At 39.4% G+C, this 22,940-nt stretch overlaps 1 protein-coding gene across 1 annotated transcript in view; it reads right to left on the bottom strand.

Moving 5' to 3' along the window:
- The window catches only part of LOC110171149 (metabotropic glutamate receptor 7), a 201,430-nt gene that overhangs the window by 83,513 nt on the left and 94,977 nt on the right, over positions 1–22,940 (bottom strand). Inside the window, 2 exon segments of the mRNA XM_020936837.2 lie at positions 8,189–8,343; positions 9,082–9,217. Of these exon segments, the coding sequence (XP_020792496.2) occupies positions 8,189–8,343; positions 9,082–9,217 (291 nt within the window).

Raw genomic sequence — 22,940 nt, forward strand, 5'->3', positions numbered from 1 at the left:
CCTTTCATACATCTCACTGGAGAATATGGATGTCTAACCTCCTGGTGCCCATATAGTACACAGCCATGACAAAAATATATTCAAAAATATATGGTCCCAAAAGGCTTGACACAAAAGTGAAACTGTGGTGCTATCAGTCCCTAATAGAGACTCCTGGGTCCTGTCACATGAGTTTGCTCCAACCATCAGGTTTATGCTTGGTTTGATACATTACTGCTTGGCATATTTATTTGAAGATGTTGTGAGATTAGAAGAACAGACAAAGCAATTAGCAGGACAAAGCCTGAAATGGTGTGAGAAAGCAATATTATGCAGTCATAAAATGTGTGAAAATGACTGCACAGCTATTGATAGCAACTTTATTTTTATATGACTAGAGCCCCAGTGATGAGTCAGTAATGAGGAAGAAGCAGCACACTTGGCTCTGTGCCCACAGTTCATAATACTGTTGTTTTGTGAGGAAAGGTAGCTGTGGCTTTTGATTACAATAGTACCTGCAATGGAAAGTACCAAGGTGTTGTTGCAGTTAATTAAAAGGATCTGTACTTTCTAAACTATGTTATCCATTAAATGCCAGTAAAGAATATGTAAACTTGGCCAGCACTGTTTAAACTAAAGTACTTTTGTAATTGGTTATATTCAAATACAATGCAAACATATTTGCTGATATTCACGGCGCATAAATTGTCACACTTTAAATGTCAACTTCTCAGCAATGCATTTGGAGCCTTTTCGGATATCAAAAATTTCAGAGTCATCCGGAATCTGTATGAATCTGTGCTAAAGCTACTTTTTGCTCACTGAAGTGTGAAGCCAGCACATTTTCCAAATGTTCCCAGAAGCAGAAGCTATAAAAATATTAAGCAGTATTGCATGCTTCACCTCCTCTGGCCTGTGCAGGGCTATGTGTGGTAATATTACATAATTATATTACAATATGTCCAGCACCCACTCATTCAATTTAATCACCATTAATGACTTTATGTGCAATGCAATGGCTTTACTATTGACCTTTTGACAACAACACATGAACTAATACAATTAATGTCAGAGGATTTCACTGTTTCCATCCACTGAATTGATCAGTTCACACACCATCATCAAATATTTGACAAATGCAACTTTACTTCATACATCTTGATGTCGGAATATCATTAACAGCCAGTCTTGTGCTTAATCCACTACATTATTTTACATATCAAACCAAACCACGGTACCTGGCTGGTATTTTATTGTGACTTGACACACTGTAATAGCCATGCTGGTTGTGTGTTTCCTAGTATGCCTCAAGTGAATGTAAAATAAAATAGATACATAACTTTGCAGTGAGCACGCCCACTGCAGTTCTTTGGTGAATGCTTCAGAATCAAAGCCCCGTCGTGAGACATTGAGGATCTAAATGTTTGACAGAGGCTTGGTGCGGTGTGCAAGGAGGTAAGGAGGTGCATTTTGCTGTTCACACGCTCCGGTGCTGCAGGCGGACTGATTCATCTCTGAGGATGTATGGGCTGCATGCAGAGCTGGAGAAAACTGAATGTGTACTGCAGTATGGGAATATAGTGCATGGAAGGTGCACACAACACAGGAATCAGAGGGGATGCCAGCACCACTCAGGTTTGTGGTTTTCTAGTCTGACATGTAATATAATAATTATATTGTAGCAACATGTTGAATGAAAGTGAATGTATGTCTGACTATAGAGGGCACTTCATGATGATTTTACCCTGTCAGTGATAGAGAAAACGTGTGTGTCCGCTTACGTTTTAAGGAAAACTTCTTTTCTCCTATAATCACAGTTTTTGGTAACACACTGATTTGTTTTCAGCCGCTACTTTTACATGCACAAGGAACTAATTTCAAAATCTAAATTCAAATCATCTTTGCCCCAAAACCTGTCAGAGCCCGCTTGGCAAAAAACACAAAATTAAGGCCTGAAATGGGGGCTAAGAGATATTCAAGGGTGATAATTTAGCACTAGCACGAATACATTGTAGTTGTAATTGCTAATAAAAAACATCATACGTGTAACCACACTTTTGGCAAAAGATGACGTGCCTAATTTCACTCTGCAGTGAGCATCCAAGTACTTGTTGATTTCTCCAGATGTGTTATTAGAATCTGCTAGAGTTGAATCATGTTTCAAAGGTTGCATGAAGAGACCATTCTGACAATAAATACAAGCAGTCTCCTTGTATCTCTTTTGTCTTCAGGCTCAAATCTAGCTCCAGTCTTTGTCACTGAGGTCATGTGACTGCACCAGGAAACCTCTTTTCAGAAACATACATCATGTGTCCACTGTGCACTTGAATGTGAATGATGTTCAGTGTAGGACTCAGCTGTGCATCGATATCTGACCTTTCTGACATCACTCTCTCTGTCTCTGTACTAGATCACTGGTGTATAGAGAATCTACAGAGGAAGCAATGAATCAATAATACATCAATACTGGTACAAAAGATGTTTGTGAATATTATATCAAACATTTTATGACTATTTCAAATTCAGGAGCATTTAATGTGAAATGTTCAAATATGTGCCAAACAAATTTTTGTTGAGGGTCTATTTTATAAACCTCTACACTGAAAAAGATCATCTTAAACCTTTACAAAAAAGAACATCTCTTATCAAATATGTGGCCAGGCACTTATAGGAACTCCAGGCTCCAACGGGAAACCTTGTGAAGGGACCACCTTGAAACACAAGTCCCAAACAAACAGAACGTATTAGGGGACTGAACTAAACCTGGAGCCAAGCTGTTACTCTAATGGTCAAAATTAAAGGCCAACGGCTGGTCCAGAGCTTCTGCGGGAGCTGAGGCCAGTAAACAGCAAAGTCAATTACCTGCAGTTTTAGCTCAGGCCACTGAGGGCTCAACAAAAGGGCAAATATATTCAATCACTAAAATCATCCAGCCTCATTTGAGACTGAAACAGTGACAAAAATGAAATAAAACATAACACAACTGAAAGTAGTTTGTGTTTCACAAGGTCTTAAAATCAAGGTCTGATTCAACCATGTCTTCCTGTGTCAAGGTTAAACTGTGAACAGAAAGCACAGAAGCAGGTCCTTCAGTCCTTTGTGATCCACTGGCTTTATCATATTTTTACACTGAGGATACATATACATACATTCAGTAGCATCTTTTTCTCTGAAAAAAAAAAAGAAAAGAAACATTTACAAATTATAAAGACCTTCTCACTGTGTTCTGTGTCAGCTTTCTCTTCCCCTCATCCCTTTGTTAGACAGATTAGTGTTCATTTTGATCCAGCAGCAAAGGAATATATAGTGACAGGCTGCCGTCAGCATTCCCACTGAATGAGCTGAGTGCCCAGGGAAATAGTCTTTCACCAGGATTCGCAGTCACACAAGCCACTCACGACCGAAGCATGTGAGCTTCACACCTCAAACAGACTGTGGTGTGGAGGGGAATGAGATGTGGAGAAGACTGGTGAGGGCAAGATGGTGGTCAACAAGAGAGAAGATTCAGGCTGCACTAAACATATAACTAAGGGCATTATTAGTGAAGATCACTTCTTAACAACAAAAACAAACAAACAAAACCAAAAAACACATAGATTAAAAAAAAAAAAAGTTTCACGAATTAGGCAATGGAGTGGTTGGCTGTTTTTGTGGCTACCTGCCTAAAGGCTGCCACAGACTACAGGATTTTTCGGTCTTAACTGATTTTTAAACATGCAACAAAAAGTGCACACCACAGACACAAGGAGAATCTTATGAGACTTAAAATCTCCAACCTCAATGACTGCTGCGTACCACAGGCTACACAGTTGTGAGCACACCTCGCGTCTGCTGTTTCCGGTCTAAATCACTCGCTTTGAGGCTCTGAAGTGTTCAAAACTGTTATTATTTGTCAAATGTGGTACAATACTTCATAGACACATACTTCATATACATGATTTTTCAAGCATAAAGGACTGGTGATCAAATACACAGGAAGTAGAGTCACTATCACTAATCTGCAGCTTCACCTCAATCCATGTGCTGTGTATATGTAAACAGACGCACGTGAGGAACTACTCAAACTGGATTAATAGCGTGGTTTTGTGGACTGGATGTCATTATTTGCAGAGGACAATTTCTGTGGATAATGTAGATGAAATGCTGCACTTTAAATTGACCACTTTACTACAGGTGAGTAATAATGTCTTCTCATTACTTTCGCTATATCCTGGGTCTGTATCTTGCGCCTCTGAGTCCGTCACTTGGCCTACTCCTGACATTTATTGGCTGTTACCGTAGCATTGCTGATGTTTGGTGGTTATGATCTGACAGAGCAGCTCAAAGTTGCACTGACACCACACACACGAGGAGCGAGGCAGCTTCAAAATCACACACGAAGACAAAAAGTCGGGTCACGCCTCCCTGAACTCGGGAAGAAGCAAATCGCAGCCAAAACTGGGCAAATTCTCCTGCGGTGTGGTGGCCTTTACACACTGTTTCTGAAACATTCTGTTTTTTGAGCTCAGTTTTTAACATCATATCAAGAAATTGTAACAAATTAAGAAGTGCAGCATGTGCAGTTCAAAGGACACAAGGAAGGAACTGTTGTGAGAAATGACTTGTTTGTTTTTCCCCGTATCCATGGAGACAGTTCATTTTAACAAGAGGAATGGTCAGGTAGGGTCAGCAGATCCTGTGTCAAAACCATGCTGGTGACACGCAGCTACGAAACAAATGTTTTTTGCTAATCCCCATTCGCTACACTGAGTAACCCACTGATTACAACAACATCTGGCCACAGTCAGGTACTTAACAATAAGAGATGTTGACTGCAAACGCAATGGTGCATGATCGCTAATCTCTTCTTAATTTGCACAGTGTAGTCCCTTCACACTAATTATCCCAATTTGTGGGATAAGCTGCAGCACCGTCCCAAATGACAATGGAACAATATACATTATCTTCATTTAGAATAGTTACGATGGTTCTCCCAAGCGCCGTTTGTGTACATTGAATGTGTTTCTATCCATATTTTGTCTGTTTATCAATCAGGCGATATATACCTTTTCATTATATACACTCACAAGAACAAACTGGAGTTAAATGTGTTGTAAGCAGAGAATTTAAAAAAGTAGGAACATCCACATTATGACAGAGTGTCTTAGTGACATAAAGCTATTTCAACACTGCGATGATCATATAAAAATGTATTGGTGAGTAAATATATGAACCACATTATAATCAAAGTAGACACTAAGCAAATGTTCTATTATAAAGAGACAATAGGTAAAGGTGGACATCTAAAATAAGCCCCCACATTAATCCATTTCCTCAAACTTTTGTACAAGCTTAATCTATTTGGCTTTCTGAGTGAAATTAAGGAGAGCACATTGAGCACACACTTTTCTATGGTTTGCCCCTCATAAATATTTGCATGAGAACATCCATCTTGGAGAGACCAATCATGATTTAAACATGCAACCCCTCTGCCCAGCAGCCCAAAAACTGCTGGAACAAGGTCATGTGCATTGGCCTTGATTTAAAAAGCATGTTTACAGTATGTTATCATTTAGGCTATTTTTGTTTTGGTACATTCCAAAATAAAGTTTATGAACACTATGTAACAATATACATTTTTAAATTACATTTGTAATGAGCCCTAATAAACACGAAGCATTTTCTGAGAAAAATGTTTGTGTATAGAGTACATGTATAGAGTACACATAAAATGTGTATAGAGTAATGAGCCCATAAACCAGGTTTCTATGGCAACATGCCTTCAAGAGGAAGAACAAATGCCCTCAAACACACCTAGAGAAGATCCCAATTCACCTAAAATAGTCTCCCACACTATGGCATACTGTATATGGTGCCTTGTTTTCACACAGTAGTGTCTATAAGCCCATGGTAAATGCCAGAGACGAGTGCAGAGATGCAATTAGCCGTGAGAAGTGAATTCCTCTCAGCGGGAAGCTACAGACGCAACAGGGGTCCTTTGCCACAGGTGGCGCTCTCACTGCCTGCAGCCACACTTTGCCACTATTTAGTTTCCATGATTATTTTGTGTGTCTTTTTTCTTCTTCTTTTTATCTCCCACTTACATGACTCATTCTGTCATTAGACGTGCATTTGAACATATTAATCTGCAGACATTTTACTCAAAACTAACTTTATGTAATTCCAACAGTGATCAGTCAAGTAATCCCTGCTGGACTATAGCCAAGGCCTCTGGATTTAAAAAAAAAAAGTTTAAAATGAGTTCACTTAGAATTATACCCTCTGTACTTCTGTTTGATGGATTCATATTTGTTGTTTCATCCAAGCTTTACATCTGTCAGGAACATGAGAGGGCATCAGAACCGCACTCATTGGCTGATTAACGTCATAGTTCACAGCAAATTCACAGCAAGATGAAGTGCCAGGGACAGAGCAGATGATTTTAAAATCTATGATTATGAGAATTGACACAGAATGCACAGACCACAAACATAGGGACAGTTTGCGACAACCAAACCACACACTAGCTGTTCTCAGGAAAGATTTGCAACTCATCGCAGATTACTAAAAGCATCCCTAGATTAAGTGTGGTGTCAGGATCCAAACAAAGTGGCTGTTTTTACATGTGGTATCACGCACAGAGAAAAGAAAAAGAAGAAACAGGCCTGGATAATGTGAGCCGTATATTCTGTATGCCGTGGAGCTTGTTAAAGACATTAGTGATGATGATAAATGATAATGTCATTTGGAACAAGCGGATGAACTGTTCATTTTCATGTTTTGTTGTGTGCAGTGTCTTTAATTTTAGAGGGTGTGTTTGCCCCGCCTTTTTGTTACCAGGACGACATCCCAGAGCACGTGACTGCGCTTTTATTGGTCACATATATTTGTAGCTCTCACTCAAATTTGGTACAGTTAAATTTCATTTCAGCCACAACACAACCCCACTTCCAACTTCTCTAGAGCCACATCCCCTGTGACAATAGCACACGCTTCTGAGTTGGTGTTCTTTGTGATTTCTATGTTTTAAAGGTTGTCAGTTGGCTAAAGTTGCCTGGCAAAGTCTACATGCTCTGATTAAAAGTCGATCGGCCATTGAAATGTCAATGTTGAACACTTATAATTTGAGGTTTTGGATCTGTGACTCAACAAATTGGCATAACAGGATCTCACTGACCCTACATATGCAGACTGCCATGACAAATAACCACTAATTGAGAAACACCTCCTTCCAACTTGTGGAGGCTTCTCTGGCTTCATTTACTTAAAAGGTCCATATAACGCACATTTCTGATCTGTTATAATGCTATTTCCTCTTTACAAACATACCTGGAGTTGTGTTTTGTTTCGTTCACACATGTTAAACACACAAACCTTGGCATATTTAGGCTACGTTCTTCTCTTGATCTGAAAACACTCTGTTGCACCTTGTAATGTCATACAGGAAATGCTCCACTGTGTTTTTAAACTCCACCTTTACTAGAATCATTTGGATAATTTTCAGCTCTGTGATTGCCAATCTCGAATGAACAAAAAGTAAAAGGTAGCTGTTAACATGAAATCACAAGGTGGAAGCACAAAAATACTGAGCTTTGGAGAGGTAGACATGTACACAAATAATACTCAAACATGTGTGAATGAAATAAAACAGTCCGGATATGTTTTTGAGGAGATAACAACATTATAACATGTCTTAAAACTCACAAGAGTAAATTAAAATGCCCTTCTTTACCTCTGTCCCTTTACATTCCAGAAACATCATAGACCCTTTCACACGCCAGACTGACAGGTGGAGAATGTATAGTGTCTTGCCTTTGAAGACACAACCATATTATCAATGGCCTTAGAATCTACTGAGCTTTGTAGCCATCCACATTTGAACAATCTTAAAGGAAAAGTTCTATAAACATGCTAAAGTATGCATTGTGCCAGCGTGTGGTGAAACTTTTTCATTATATATTCAATGAAAGGTGTGAGATTGAATAAGAAGTGGAATTCCAGTAGATAGTGCTGATGATAGCTCTCTGGCAGAATGATGATGGTGAGAATTATCAAACGACACAAAGCAGTTTGGTGTCATCACAGGAAAAACCAAAGGAGCCAATGTTCTCCCTGAGTAATCTGTTTCGCACTAGTTCCACACAGTCAGATAAGATATTAAACCATCTGTTCCCGAGAGAAATGTACTGCACAGATGAGGGAATAGAAAGCGTGAGGTGAGAAAACTGACCGCTGATGGTGGCTCTCTTGGGCAGGATGGTTACAGCTCCCACCGCGGCCTCCTCCAGCTGGTGAATGGGGCTGTTCTTGGCGCCCCAGCTGTCCGAGCCAATCCACAGGAAATGTCCCACCTGCTCTGCCCTTTTAGTGGCATTCAAGACCCCCCTACAATCAACAGAAACAAACAGGTCAGGGAGATGTCATATTTGTCACATTTCAACATGGCTTCACCTTATGGTTAGAATGCTTTCTCTGCACAGATGCAATTTGTCCCTGATTATTTCATTGTCCTTTGGGTTTTAGTGTATGCCCGTTTACAATATATGGATCAAGGAGACACCTTTGTTGTTTGTTAATTCCAAAATGATCTATTTTTTCATAGGTTACATTTAAGATGCAAGTCTGACTTTTGTGAAAATGTTTAATAAATGTTAAATGTTAGAATGTTGTTGCCTCATCAAAATCATACCTGGAGTTGTGTTTCATTCACACATGTTTGAGTAATCCTGGTTTATTAGTCTGACTATATCTCTAAAGCTCAAAAGGCACTGTTCTACCTTGTGATGTCATGTAGAAGTAGAAATTAACAGCTACCTTTTACATTTTTTTCAGTAGAGACTGGCTACTACATGACTAAAATCATCCAAATGATTCTAGTGAAGGTGTATGGAGTTTAAAAACACAGTGGAGCACTTCTTGCGTTACCACATGACATCACAAGGTGGAATAGAATGTTAAGAGAGGAATTTAGCCTAAATATGCTGAGTTTGTGTGTTAAACATGAGTGCATGAAACAAAACCATTGCGATTAGGTTTGTTATGAGGAAAGAACATTTTAACAGATTAGTAAATAGAGTAATATAGGACCTTTAAGATGCAGCGTGTTACAGTGTTAGTGTTTACCTGATATCTTCATCTGAGGCAAACAGAATAACAGCTCTGGCGTAGCGAGTCTCCATCAGCAGACGAATGATTTTATCAAAGTCCGATGGTCTATGGTCATGTGGGATCTTCAGGGACTGGGCTATACAAATCCCACCTGAAACCAAAACAAACAGAATATACATTAAGACTGAGGTTATATAATACACCTTGTTAAAATGGGTATTTTTTTGCAAGTTTATGGAAGCACTTCAGAATTCGACCCCATACTTGTATCTCATCCTGCATCTCAAGGAACATTAACAAAAAAATAAAAATAAATAAATAAATAAGTAAATTAAAAAAAAAAAAGTAAGATCTTATATTACACAAAATTAACTCTTGTGAGCTTTAGGCCATGTCATTATGCTGTTAGTTCATCAAAACCATACCCAGAGTTGTGTTTTGTTTCATTCACACATGTTTGAATAATCCTAGTTTATTAGTCTGACTACCGTATTTTTCAGACTATAAGGCACACTTAAAATCCTTAAATTTTCTCAAAAATCTTCACTGCGCTTTATAATCCGGTGCGCCTTATGTATTAATTCTGGTTGTGCTTACAGACCTTGAACCGATTTTATGTGGTACACGGTGCTCAAAAATCTGTCAAAATGTTTTAGTATGACTTTGGTAAGATACAAAGCCATGTTGCTTGATGGATTGGCGGAGCATTACGGCCACTGTAGTCAGGAGCCTTGCAGAGTAAAACCCAATTTACGGTCCTTAGTCCAACAGAAGCTCACCGGGCACAAGAAGCAAGCAGCTTTTTTCAGCGCTTATAGTTTATGCAAATTAGCCATGTGGTTTCAAGTTTCATTTTTGTAAAACGTAAACAAATGTGTGCAAAGCTGCATTAAACACATTATTACTCAATGTATATTTGAGTTCTCCTCGTAGTCTCAAGTGTCGTCCGTTTGTTTCGCTTAATGGGCCTTATAATCCGGCATGCCTTATGTATGAAAATAGATGAGAAATTTCAACATTATTGATATTGCGCCTTATAATCCGGTGTGCCTTATAGTCCAAACATATGGTGTATCTATTATTTTCACCTCCAAAGCTCAGAATGCTCTGTTCCACCTTGTGATGTCATGAAGCCATTGACCTTTTGTTCAGTAGAGACTGGTATTTCCAGGGCTGAAATTACCCAAATGATTCTAGTAAATTGTATGGAATTTAAAAACACATTGGAACACTTCCTGTATTACCACATGACGTCACAAGGTGGAACACACTGTTTTCGCTTAGCTGCTTTTTTTTTTTGAGAGAAGAGCACAGCCTAAATATGCAGTAATTGTGTGTTAAACGTGTGAATGAAACAAAGCACAATCCCGGGTATGTTTTTGATGAGCAAATACCATCTCAGAAAATGTCATGTTAGACCCTTTAAAGAACAAAAGAACGCTTCACCAATTAATTTCATATAACCAGTTTGCCACCAGTTCTCCTTACACATGCACTAAGGAGCCAAAGAAAACCAACAGTGTCTCATAAAAGCCATGTTTGCCCTGAGTGACTGTGTATCCGCTGGCTAACGCATAATAATACTCCCATCTTGACACTATAGCTCGTCTTATTACATCTAAATTGTTATTAATTATTAAATCAACCATATCTGCTTTGCCTTATGGTCCAGCATTGCTACTAGCTACTCTTCAGAGCAGTGTCAGTTTTTCCCAACATAAAAGTGAAAAGAATTCTCAGTGATGCGTAAAGGATAATGCTCGATGTGGTACATAATTATAGCATTAGCAGTGATCTGAATGCAGAAAGCACCCATTGCCTTTAGTACTACTGTATCCTTGTAGCTCTTGGGTGAAAACAATTAAGACACTGGGGAGAAATCACTTTTCAAATGTGCAACTGCTGATACTGTGTAAGAATGTCAAAAGTATCGATACCTAAATATTACAACAGAACAAAACGAACGCTTTCCTGAATGGCTTTGCAGAACTATAATCGGAACTTAGTGATAGAAAATAAACTAATATTTCAGTCTAGCCTATATTGCATTACTGTCAGGAAGAGTAGAGTTGTGTTTTGTTTCATTCACAGATGTTTTAACAAAAAACACTTGTGCTGTCATGTGGTAATACAGGAAGTCCTCCAATGTGTTTTTAAACTCCATACACCTTTACTAGAATCATTTTCAGCTCTGGAATTCACAATCTCTACTGACCTAAATGCAAAAGGTATCTTAAAATCTATCAGTACATGACATCACAAGGTGGAATAGAGCATTTTGAGCTTTGGAGATGTACACAGACTAATAATAAAGTCTCATTGTGGCATAGAAATTGGTATAGAGAATTATATAGTATCAAAATCGAGTCCGTCTGACTGGTCATGACAGCACTACTGTACACAAGACGATATGAGGTGTTCAATTGACATTCGGCACTTACAAATGTGCATGTGATGTGACTGGAGGCTGAACTTAATTGTGTGGGAGAGAGTGGTGCGACTTTGACGGTAATGATGTTTGATGAAAATATTTGCTGGAGGCACTGAGTCAGTTCCCAAACACCTCGCTAATATGGACTCAAGAGAGATGGGACAGATACACGCTCTGACAGAGAGGGGGATCTTTCACTTTCTGTTTAGACAGGCTTTAACAACAGGGATAACACTTTCAAATTCACACAGCAACCTGAATAGCAGATGGGCTCTTAGACCAGAAATCCACACACAGCAACAGGTGTATTCTTAAAGGGCCTGCACCTGATTGTTACTGGGGCTGTCGCGGTTAGGGGTGTGCAAAAATATCGGAATATCGATATATCGTATCATTTAATGTGATGATACAGTATCGATATCGTGGGCTACTGTATCGATATATCACCAAGAGTATTTTTTTGGTATATTTTGCTAAATTATTTTGCGAAAGAGCTTCAATTGTGGAGAGTGATTCATCGGCCGGTTTCACATCATGGAAACTGTCTGACCTCTCAGCATTAGGATTCATTTGCTCGACGGTAGGCTGGTACTTTTTATATTTAACCAATCGCTGCTATTTGGTCGTGATATATGTAATGCGCCAAATCCTGTAGGAAGAAGGGCAATAATGTCTTTCCACTTGATAAAATTCACCAAACATTCTCTTTGTTCCGGCTTTAAATCCTCGATCTCAGGAATCGTTGCCAACACAGAATGTCTGTCTTCGTCTACATCCATCTCAATGCTTTGTTTACTGTTGTGCTGTTCCACAAAAGGGACCCAGACAGACGTGTGTTTTACAAAATTATTTTGTTACAGAGCTACAGTTTTGTTGCTTGTGGAGTGAAAGGAAACTCATTTATGCAGCACATTTGACATTTTGACACTGTTTTGAGGATTAAAATGTTTGTGTTTCATATGAACTTTGCACAAGAAGTGGTTTACAAACACTTTTAGTATCACAGCCATGATTTAGCCTTTATTTTTTACTGAACTGTATCGAATCGATTTGAAATATATCATATCGAATCGAAAGTGCACTGTATCGAGATATGTATCGTATCGTGGCCTGTGTATCGAGGTATGTACCGTATCGGCAACTTCTTAATGATACCCAGCCCTAGTCGCGGTTAGGGAATTTCTCCTGCGGGGCGGTATAGCAGCTCAACACAGCAGTATGCGGTGATACCGGACCCCCTCCGCCATCCCCCAGAGTTATAATATTTCCAGCGGCACTGAAAACTCTCTCCGATGATGCATACCTTGGTTGTCGCACAAATATAGCGTGTGCAGCATGGGGGAAGGAACATTTGGCTTTGGAAAGAGTGCCGCTGCATCTCTCCAGCTCTCACTGTGGCAGGCCGGGTCAGAGTCCTGCACCAGGCTGGGTACCCGTGGACTTAAGAGAGAGAGAACTCTGAGCCCGTGGAGCAGTGTGTCCGCAAAGTGCAATTGAGCGATGGCTGCACTTACCGCTCTACCGCTTACCGCTCTACACAGGTTCTTTCGCTTGCGGTCACCCGACGGTCTAAGCGGGAGCACCTTAGTCCTGAGTTAGTCCTGGGATAGTCCTGGGATTGTCCTGGATTAACACAGGCATAGGCGGTAACGGGTGGAATGTTAACAGGTCCGGGCGGGTGCGGGTCTCTAAAAATGGACCCGTGCAGGACTCTGGGTTGGGTCAGGTTGGGTCAGGTCGGTCACGTGCGGTGATCACGGTGGCCCAACATGCACTGCGGTGGGCCTTTTGGTACCGCGGTGATTCATTTTTGCGGTTGATGCGACAACCTTAATTGTTACTACTTGTTATTACTGCTGTGTGCTGTGTGTTTGCGTCTTATAACGTGTTTTGTCTGATAATCAGAAAGTGTGCAATTAGAATGCTACTTGTTGTTAGTATTACTGTTATGACGGTAATCTGCTCTGGAACTTTAAAAATTAGTTTTTGTTTTCATGTTTTTAAGACAGTAAAAATATTTTCTAGAATAACACAAACTCAGATTTGATCTGTGGAATTCATTAATTTGTGGAATTTTTAAAATCTTCAGGTGTTAAAGCCTAAGGACAGGTTCAATTCAGATGAAAATGAATGTGTGCCTGTACAAGAATTGTCTTGTAAAAGGATGACCTGCCCATAATCAAGTCATCAATAATCACACACAGAGACGCTGGGCAATTATGTTTCCCTGAGTGAGGAACTGATCAGCTGCAGGTTCCTCATTTGATCAAATGTTTCTAGATACGTAATTTCCAGCAGCACAGAACCTTTTGTCAGTCAGATTGGTAGGTTGAAAGGTTTCACTTGGAGTTGATTAATTAGTTTGATTATTAATTATAATTTATTTTTATTTCTCTGCCCAACAAACAAATTGTCTCTGAGAGGCAAACAATCATCTTTAATTGTGTTCCCCTTTGACAACTAAATGTTTCTTTCTCAAAAAACAAAAACAAAAACAAAACCAAAAAACAAGTCAAACACACAAAATCCTCCTGATTAAAGCCACAGGTAGAACTGCAGTCAGAGTAATAACATCAATATATCAAGAAAAAGACAACACATAGACAACTGAGTGAGGAGTCCTGCTCGAAAGCACAGCGTAACACAAGTAGTTAATACTGACTTAGAGTTGAATTTGTCCTAGTAATATTATAACAGCCTCGAGCCTTCTGACTAGAGCCTGACCGATATATCGGCTGGCCGATATTATCGGCCAATATGGGCACCTGGAGACATATCGGCTATCGGCCGATATGCTTGCTGATATGGGCCAATATTTCACGTGGGCATGTTATACCTCGTTATAAAGCTTAGACTCTCTACATTATGTTCATTTAATCCAATTTACAGACAGATAAATGTCCTAATATGTGGCTCCGCATCAGTATTTATCTACGGTGTAATTTGTCTGTGTGTGTGTCCGTACTGTCCCTGAACACACCACCAGAGTCACGTCACTTCACTTGCGTGTGTTTGTTTACACCCGCAGCGGTGCGCAACACTGAGATTATTTTCTTTTTCGGACAATCGGTTTGAGTCTGGATTAAAAGGACATTTATTAGTGCAGACTTGTGATGTGAGGAGGAGCCTGTGTGAGCGGTGAGTGTTGGAAATACATCGACTTTGAAGCTAGTTTAGGTTTTGTTAGCGGTTAGCTGTTGCAGCTCCCACACATAAACAGGCTGTTTTCTATTGGTCTATTGTAAAGTGACTATATTGGCCGTATATTTACTACTGGACCAGCATTGATATGTAAATGAGCTGTGAATAGACGTGTGAATGATCCACATTTATGCATATAATTAATTACCGCGGTGCACACGTTTTTACGGCTAAAGGCTAATAGCGATAGTTTACTAGCTGGGAGTTATGGGTCGGTCGCGATCGAAGCGGCTCTTAGTGCCGACTCTTTGAAGCGAACAACAGGAGCCTGCTTCTTATTGGGAGTCGTGTTTTCTCTTTTTCTCACTTTTTCTCTTCATGCTGCATGTAGACCCGTAGTTTGACAGCAGCAGCGGCTGAAAATGAAACTTTCAGAAATCTGCGTGTGCATAGGATAAAAAAAAACATAACATGAATAAACCAGGACTAAACTTGGGCTTGAGTGAAGGAGAGAGATAGAAACCGAGTCCCGACACTCAGTCCTGGTTCAGTTCTGGTTTAGTCCTGCTTGCAACAAAACCATCTCAAGAGTCGCTTGGGAGCCGAAAGAGCCAGCTGCTTTAGTGAGCTGAGCCGGTTCTCCAAAAAAACAAAAAAAAAAAACTGGAATACCCATCACTAGCAGTGACAGTAACAGTAGCTAGAATGTGATGCAAAAATGCCATTAGGCCAATCTACTGTCTGTAAATATGATGTAAAGAGTCAAAATAACAATAAATGTTGCCTAAATAAACCCAATTTAGAATCCACTAGAGCCAAACCTAAGTTTTTTAATCAATTCAAGATTTACAGTGAATTTTTACATCACTAAATATATCGGCGATTATATCGGCTATCGGCAGCTTCAACTTGCATTATATCGGTTTCATATCGGTCACAACAAAATCCATATCGGTCGGGCTCTACTTCTGACCAAAACTTTTGCTGCTACTTCATTTGGACCTGTAACTTAAAATTAACATTCATTCACTGCCTGCAAAAAAGGTCGAAGCCGTGCTCACATTTTTACATGCCTCCGCTGCAGCCTAGTTTCAGGACTGACAAGTGAAGAAGTCTCCACATGAGCCGTCAGTCTGCATCCCTCTCTTACAACATGAAAAACCCATCATGGAGATCAGCCTCTGTCATGTACATTTAAACTGTATATCTAAGCAACCTTATGCCCCCACTCTGGTTAATATATGTAAGCCATCCATCTATGTGCTGATCCTATGGGAGCTATGCAATAAATCACTGGGCGGCCAATATATGTGTCTGTCCGTGAGGTGTGGCTGATTCTGGACTGGTATTGAGGTCCGTATGATGTATGTCCAAAGATATGCAGAGTGAATGCAAGATCCGACGTCTCCTTGGTGCTTAAAAGTTACCGCCCACTTATGTTGATGGATGAGAAGATTTGATCGATCGAAGCCACCAAAAGTTTTAGAGGTTGATACAAGGATAGCGAAAGTTTTCCAGACCCATCTCAAAGTCTCGGTCTGCTGCGGTGAATTCATGTCAGATATTAAATGATATTTGGAAACGACGCTTGTGATGGTGTTATTAAAATATTTCAACATGTAAAATGAATGACTTTATATAATGCGAGTTAATAAGAAGATAGTTTAACAGATAAAATTTACTTTCATAGCCAAAACTATCTTTCACATTATCCGTTCAAAAGACAGCTGTGCACTCCTCCTCCCTCCTTGTGTTGGGGAGGCTAGCAGCTTACATAAACACCTTTGACTTATTGCCCTGCCTGCAGCTTTCCCAACACCTTTACTCGGAGCCAGGAAAATTTATTTGTATTATCTATGACAAAATATTGATTGGGGCGATCATTCTTCACTTCAAGTATATCCATATTTTTGTACGCGTCTGTGTATGCTTGTTCGGGAGACTGAGTTAAGGTTCAATTCTCCACAACCAGCTGAGTGCAGGAATTATGGCCCAACTTCAAGGTCGAAGTGTGAAGCTGTGCTCGGTAGTGTCAAGGTTGGTTGGTCAGAATGGCTGTCGTGAACATCATGTTGTGAGACACTGATAAAACTCTATACTAAACAATATAGGCTAGAATGCAGCTGTAAACGTGTCCCAATGAACTACTGTATGTACTAACTGTTGTTGTAACTTCCATCTTTCCACAATCTGCAGTGAATTTCTGCTCATTTATTCACAAAGACAGCGCATTATCTTATCTTGATTCTTCATTCAGACATGGCTGCAGTAATAATTGTTTGGTCAGGCCTACACAAAGCATTCGCTGATGAAAGGTATTAAGAAATTCAATTATGTCAATCGACTCATCAGGAGAGTGCTTTTGGATTTAATTTTAAAGCTTATACACATTAAAGAAAATTTGTATTTTTTTTCTTTCTTTTTCAGATTGACTGAGAATAAATGGTTTGTTATCTGTTTGTCTTATTGAAAATGTGCTCTATGTGTGAAATGTTCCACAGTATGGCATTAAACATGTAGCTTGCATTTACTCAAGTGCAGTGAATTTTAGTGTAATTTGTTTTGCCACTTTCTGGAACATTCCAGGCAAAACAGCAATAGGTTTCTTAAAAAAAAAATAAAATAAAAAATAAAAAAAAGAAGAAGAAGAACAAAAGCGTCCCTTTAAAGGTATACTAAGTAATTTTTCAGGCAGGAGGTAACGGCTTGTTATATTGTTATAACATTGTTATTGTTATTGCATAACTATCTACCAATTGCTCATCACTTCACTGAAAATCCATGGGCTGATCTCACCTGTACTTGGCCTGATATCATCAACTTTTTGCCTTCATGAAAAGAAACAGATGCCGAAAAACATTCTAAACAAAGCAATAAAGTCTACATAAAGAAAAGCAGGTAGCTGACCTACCACCAGAAGAAGTAGTAGAAGTAGTGCCCCCCTTTAAGGACCTCTGTGTAGATCAGACATGTTATAGATCATGTACTGCCCTGCCTGTGAACCTGTGCATATATGCATACATAAATACATGCATACACATATAGAATTAATGACTTTTGGCTGGTCCCACTGTGCTCTTTTCAAGGAGTGATCATTTGACATTTAATCTTTATGTATAAGAGTATCCGTCATCTGGGAGGCAGTGGTGAATCAAAGGTTTTCAGCCTGTTCCTCCCTAGTTTGTCTGCACCATTACACAAGAAGATATGTCAATGCTTGAGACTCCCCAAATTTATGCAAGTCTGAGTTTTGGTACAAAGGCCAACAATAACATTGCTAACCTAAAATGGAGTCGGCACTTATTAATAACTAGAGCAGTTTCAGCACAAGCTTACTCAACACAGAGATTTTCAGGGCAGCAGCATACATAAATTATCCTTGTAACCATGTCATTTTCAATGTCTGTACTGCTATTTGTAAAAAAAAAAAAAAAGGTACTAAATCTAGAAACATCATGAATATTTTAGAGTGTTTGATCAAATAAGTTATAAACGGTTTGCTTTGAGGGGGGATGAATCAGAAAGAGTGAGAGACAGAGGGGAGGCTTTTATCATTGCGGGCAGTGTTCAGCGGGGGCATCATTGGAATATCAAAGAGCGGTGTTTGTATTCACGCGAACTGAGCTGTTACAGACACACGCACACGCTCTGGTCAAGCCTCGGTCACGCACATCTGCATATATACACTTGACAATTGTACGCCTCTTATCCTGGGAGTAAAACAATGAACGAGCTGAATCATAAATTCCACTAACAGACTCAGACTTATCCCACAGAAAATAAAAGGGGTTTTCTAGATGTTTCAAAAAGAATAAATAACGCGTGTTGATCGAGCAGTGTTTTATAGTCGTGTGGTAAATTGAGTTGAGAAATGTTGAGTGTAACTGTGCATGATGTGAAAAAAGCAGATTGAAAGTGTGAAAAAGAAACAGCTAAATTCACCGGGGCTTTTCACACCTGCAGCCCAAAGTCTGCACACTCTTATCTGGCTCAAACTAAATGGTCTCATGTGAGTGAGTTCAGATGAAATGATTGGGGAGGAGTCTGTCAATTATTTCAAAGTGTATTTTTAGTTTTTCATGCATTATGTAAATGTGCACTTTGTAACTTAAGGGTCTGCCATCTGTCTCCATTAGTTTGCCAGAATGTGTCTCAGTATGGCATTATGGTAGTAATGGCAAAAGAATAAATTCACTTTGTCAACTGGACAAATACATTTCACAGCTCATCCAAGCTGCTTCTTCAGTTCTGGTCAGACTCTGGTGGACTCTGCCTTATATCTGCCTGAAGGGAAGATCTAACTAACAGTAACAGAAACTGTAAACAAGTAGGTGTGTTAGTCGGAGTAGTTTCAGTGTAGATAACTCCTCTCTTCAGGCAGATATAAGAGGTCGTTTCCACCAGCATCTGACCAGAACTAAAGAAGCAGCTTGGATGAGCTGCACAATGTATTTGACCAAAATAAACTTTTGTCCAGTTGAGAAACTGAATTTCTTCCTTTGCCATGGATTCTACCTGAGCCACTGAGGGATTGTACACACTTGGTACACACATGGCAGTAATGTTATCTATACCCATGGAGACAGGGATGATGTCTCCTAACCAAGATGCAAGCCAGATCAGTGGTGGTTCGAGCCTGCTCACAGTAAGAATGCATGTTTTTCATGTTTTTTGCAAAAGCCAAAACCAAAAAAAAAAAAAGAAAAAAAAAAAGTAATCACTGTAATTCAAAAAACACAGTATAGATAAGATTAATGCCAAACTGTAAAATATTTGAGACAAAGCAATGTAGTGAAGTGTACCTTTAAGCTCTTATAGGCCACATACATAAAAAAAGGTGTATTGTTTTATACCTGTTTTTTCTCTCTTTTTTTTCTAAAGGAATATTCCTCCGAGATAAATCACTGAAACAGATCATAATGAGCCAGTGAAAAACAAATGCAGATATCACTCAGGCCAATCCTCTTTAGAATTTATGTTGCTGAACATGACCAAACATGGCCCTTCTTCTTCTTTTCTTTATTCTTCTTTACAATGTTTTTATTTATTTATTTTGTTGCTCTGTAAGTTTTTCTTTTGTTGTGCCAGGCTGCAGTGAACAGAGAGGGAGATGAAAGTGGCAAGATCATAGCAGAGACGAGACTTGAGGAATTTGTTCATCCAAAGAGTGTGGAGGCCGCAGCTTTGTTGTGTCATCCACGGGCTCCACAGAAAGCCTGGCAGCATCAGCACCAGCATCACCATGACAGATCACTGTGTCCCTCATGCAATACGCCAAAACCGCAGTCCTTACATGACCACACACCTGCGGGTGGGATGAAGGATGCTCCTTTGTACAGCCTTTGTTCAGCTGAGGTCTGCAGGCATTATTGGATTCACAAGGAGAAATTACATAAGCATTCGTCAAAAAAATATGACACAGTGAGCTTATAGGAATACAAATGGAACTAGATTCTAGTCCAGGATTTCCAGAAATACTCTGGTCTGCTTTTATATTATTTTTGCATACACTCACCTCCTTCTCATTCACTTTCAAATCCTTTGGTTTTAACTATACAAGTCAGTACCCTGGAGATGTGTTGTATAATTTTAAAATTACTTGATTTGGAGGTCTGAGTTGCTATTGTCTTCATATCAGCCAGGGGCAATATTATTATCGCTTGCAGCTTGCCGGCTTGTACTCTGAAAATGTCATGTAACCCCTTGAAGTAAGACATCCAGTGGGTACGAGCTTCTCCGCTAAGCCATTACAAGTCTCCTTAAGACTGACTTGTGAAATATTAATAGCCCTGTGCCAGAACCTTCACTGAGAACAGCTCCTTTGGGAGTGCCATTTTCCAGCCTGCATTGTTCTAATAATTAAAACATGCATACAGTGCTGCCTCTGACTTTAGCCCCTCCATTTTTCTAACTTCAATTGTTTTGTGCAAACTTAAACCCCATTGTACACTTTGTGCAGTGAAACTTCTTTCTATTTGACTTAACAACAGTTTGAGGCAGTGACATTTCAGGGCTGTTTCTCATGTGAATGTTCATCCTGTGCCTTTGTGAATAGTGTCTGATCCACTTCTACTCATCATCCAACATCTACTTGTATCCATCCATATTCATATCATATGCTACGATAAATTATGTAGCAAGAAATGTACCAGCTAATGGTGTCATTTGACGTAAAAGGAAATGTCCCTCACCAAGGCTGCTTCACACTGAGAACTCGATCAGTGCTAATATAGAGTCATGTTTCTTATGTTAGCTTTACATCACAGTGTTCGTTACTTATGTTACACTCAGCTCACTTCTCTCTGTGGCCATATCAACACAGAGTGGACCAAGAGCGCCCAAGATATTCTAGTCAGCTCCCCAGTGACTTGTTCGGTTCTTTTAGTGAGTGAAGTTCTTTTTACTAATCCCTATAATCTCAGACAATAACACTTTAAATTGAGTAATACATATTAAATTTCCAATCTTATTTTAGCTCTCTAAGTTTACAGCATTGCTCACCCCTCACTAAAACATTTGCACTGCGTATAAGCAACACTACAGCTAAGAACCAATGCATAATTAAGCATTCATTAAGACGAAGAGAAGTAGTTTTAATAATGTGGTAATAAAATTGGGACAAAACCCACAAAGCAACCAAACTAGATGCATTTAATATATGCAATAAACAAGCATTAGTAGAACATTTGCTGGAGCGCACTAGTCAAAAGTGAGATGTCTAGTTGAAGGGAAATTGCTACATTCAGCAGCCACTTGTACAGAGATTCTCTGGGGAAGAGGAAACCAGGCCAACACCATCAGAAACGGAAGGGGAAGAACTATCGACTTTGGAAGGCTTTAATTGCATTTTTCCCCTTGTTGTAGGCGATTTACAATAGGTGATTTACATGATTACAAACCAATATTTAACATTAAGACATCACTTCTGTCAGTCTAGGACAAAACCTGTATATATACAATTAGTCCAAATAGGAAGTGAAAATTGACCGTTTCCAGTTGACTTTACATTGCTGCAGTCAGCCTTGTCATTTTGGTTTTAAATGTTCATATTAACCCACTCTACATGATCCTGATGTTTTTATGTTGCTATTTTGTCCATAAATAAATTCCTATTCCTAATATGGAACTGGTTTCAAATTCACCCCTATAACCACTAGCATTGTGAGCTTCATTTGACTGGAGCTATAAGTGACGTCACAGTCTACTTATTTGTACGTTCTATCATCCAGAAATATCTTACACCATTGTCTACACAAAATTTAAAAAAATGAAAAAGATCAAGGGACAAAAGCTGCAAATTAGCATGTATGTCAAACTAATGGGTTAAAGTCTGTGTCTAAGAAACTGTGGCCTGCATCTTTACAAAAACGTGCATGGTGTTTATTCATGTGTGTATTGTGTCATTTCATGTCAGGGTACATGACAGTTGTGATGCATTGCTGTCATCACATCTGACTGCTGCTCTCATTAATGAGGAGTGACAGGGCATCAGCTGAAGCAGAGGTCACTGCGTGCTGCCTGTTTGCCTACAAATAGGCATATTAGACGCCTCGCGCTGCACTTATTGTTCAAGAACTGTGACACCAGCCAGGATGAAGAAGATGCTCTTAATCAAGGAGCGTGCATTTGGTCCTTGGTAATCTTTCTGAGTTTAGTTTAAAAACAGTTAAGTTTAAAACAGATCAAAATCAAGGCATGATTCTTCCACTACATTTGATATACAGACTGTTTTTACACTGCTGAGAATGAACTAGATTCTGTCTGATTCTCATTGTTTATTTCCTCCCTTCCTCAGATGGGGCTGTGACGCATGTTATGCATTTGCTATTTTTTTCTTTCATTTGTAGATTCCATCTTTAATGAGACAGGAGGAAAGCACTGGAGAGAAAGGTAAATCACTGCTGTGAACAAAACATTACAAAATTGTGTAAAAATAACAATACAATTGGATGGCTTCTGGGGTATAAGTACCATGACTGCAGGTATGACCATGACTGTTTAAAGCTCTATGTAATGCCGTTGTTACTTGTGACTATGACAACAAATCTTTGAATCTTGAATCTTGAAAAATAAATCTTGCTATGACAGATTTTGATTTAACACAGAATCAGCAATCACTTGCCCTCAGTGGCCGATGTCTCACAAGTTGGCATACCCTGTGCATAACTGCCTCTATGAAATACATACTTTTTGTCTATGCACAGCTACCATAGCATATAAATGTGAAAAGTAGTATGTTTTCCTCTGAAAAGGGAAGCCTGTGAGACCAGAGGATGTTGGAGGCATTTGGCCATGGCCTGGT

Source organism: Boleophthalmus pectinirostris, unplaced genomic scaffold (assembly GCF_026225935.1).
Source record: "Boleophthalmus pectinirostris isolate CB_2022bp ecotype Guang Dong unplaced genomic scaffold, ASM2622593v1 HiC_scaffold_3, whole genome shotgun sequence".
NCBI classification, from domain to species: domain Eukaryota; kingdom Metazoa; phylum Chordata; class Actinopteri; order Gobiiformes; family Gobiidae; genus Boleophthalmus; species Boleophthalmus pectinirostris.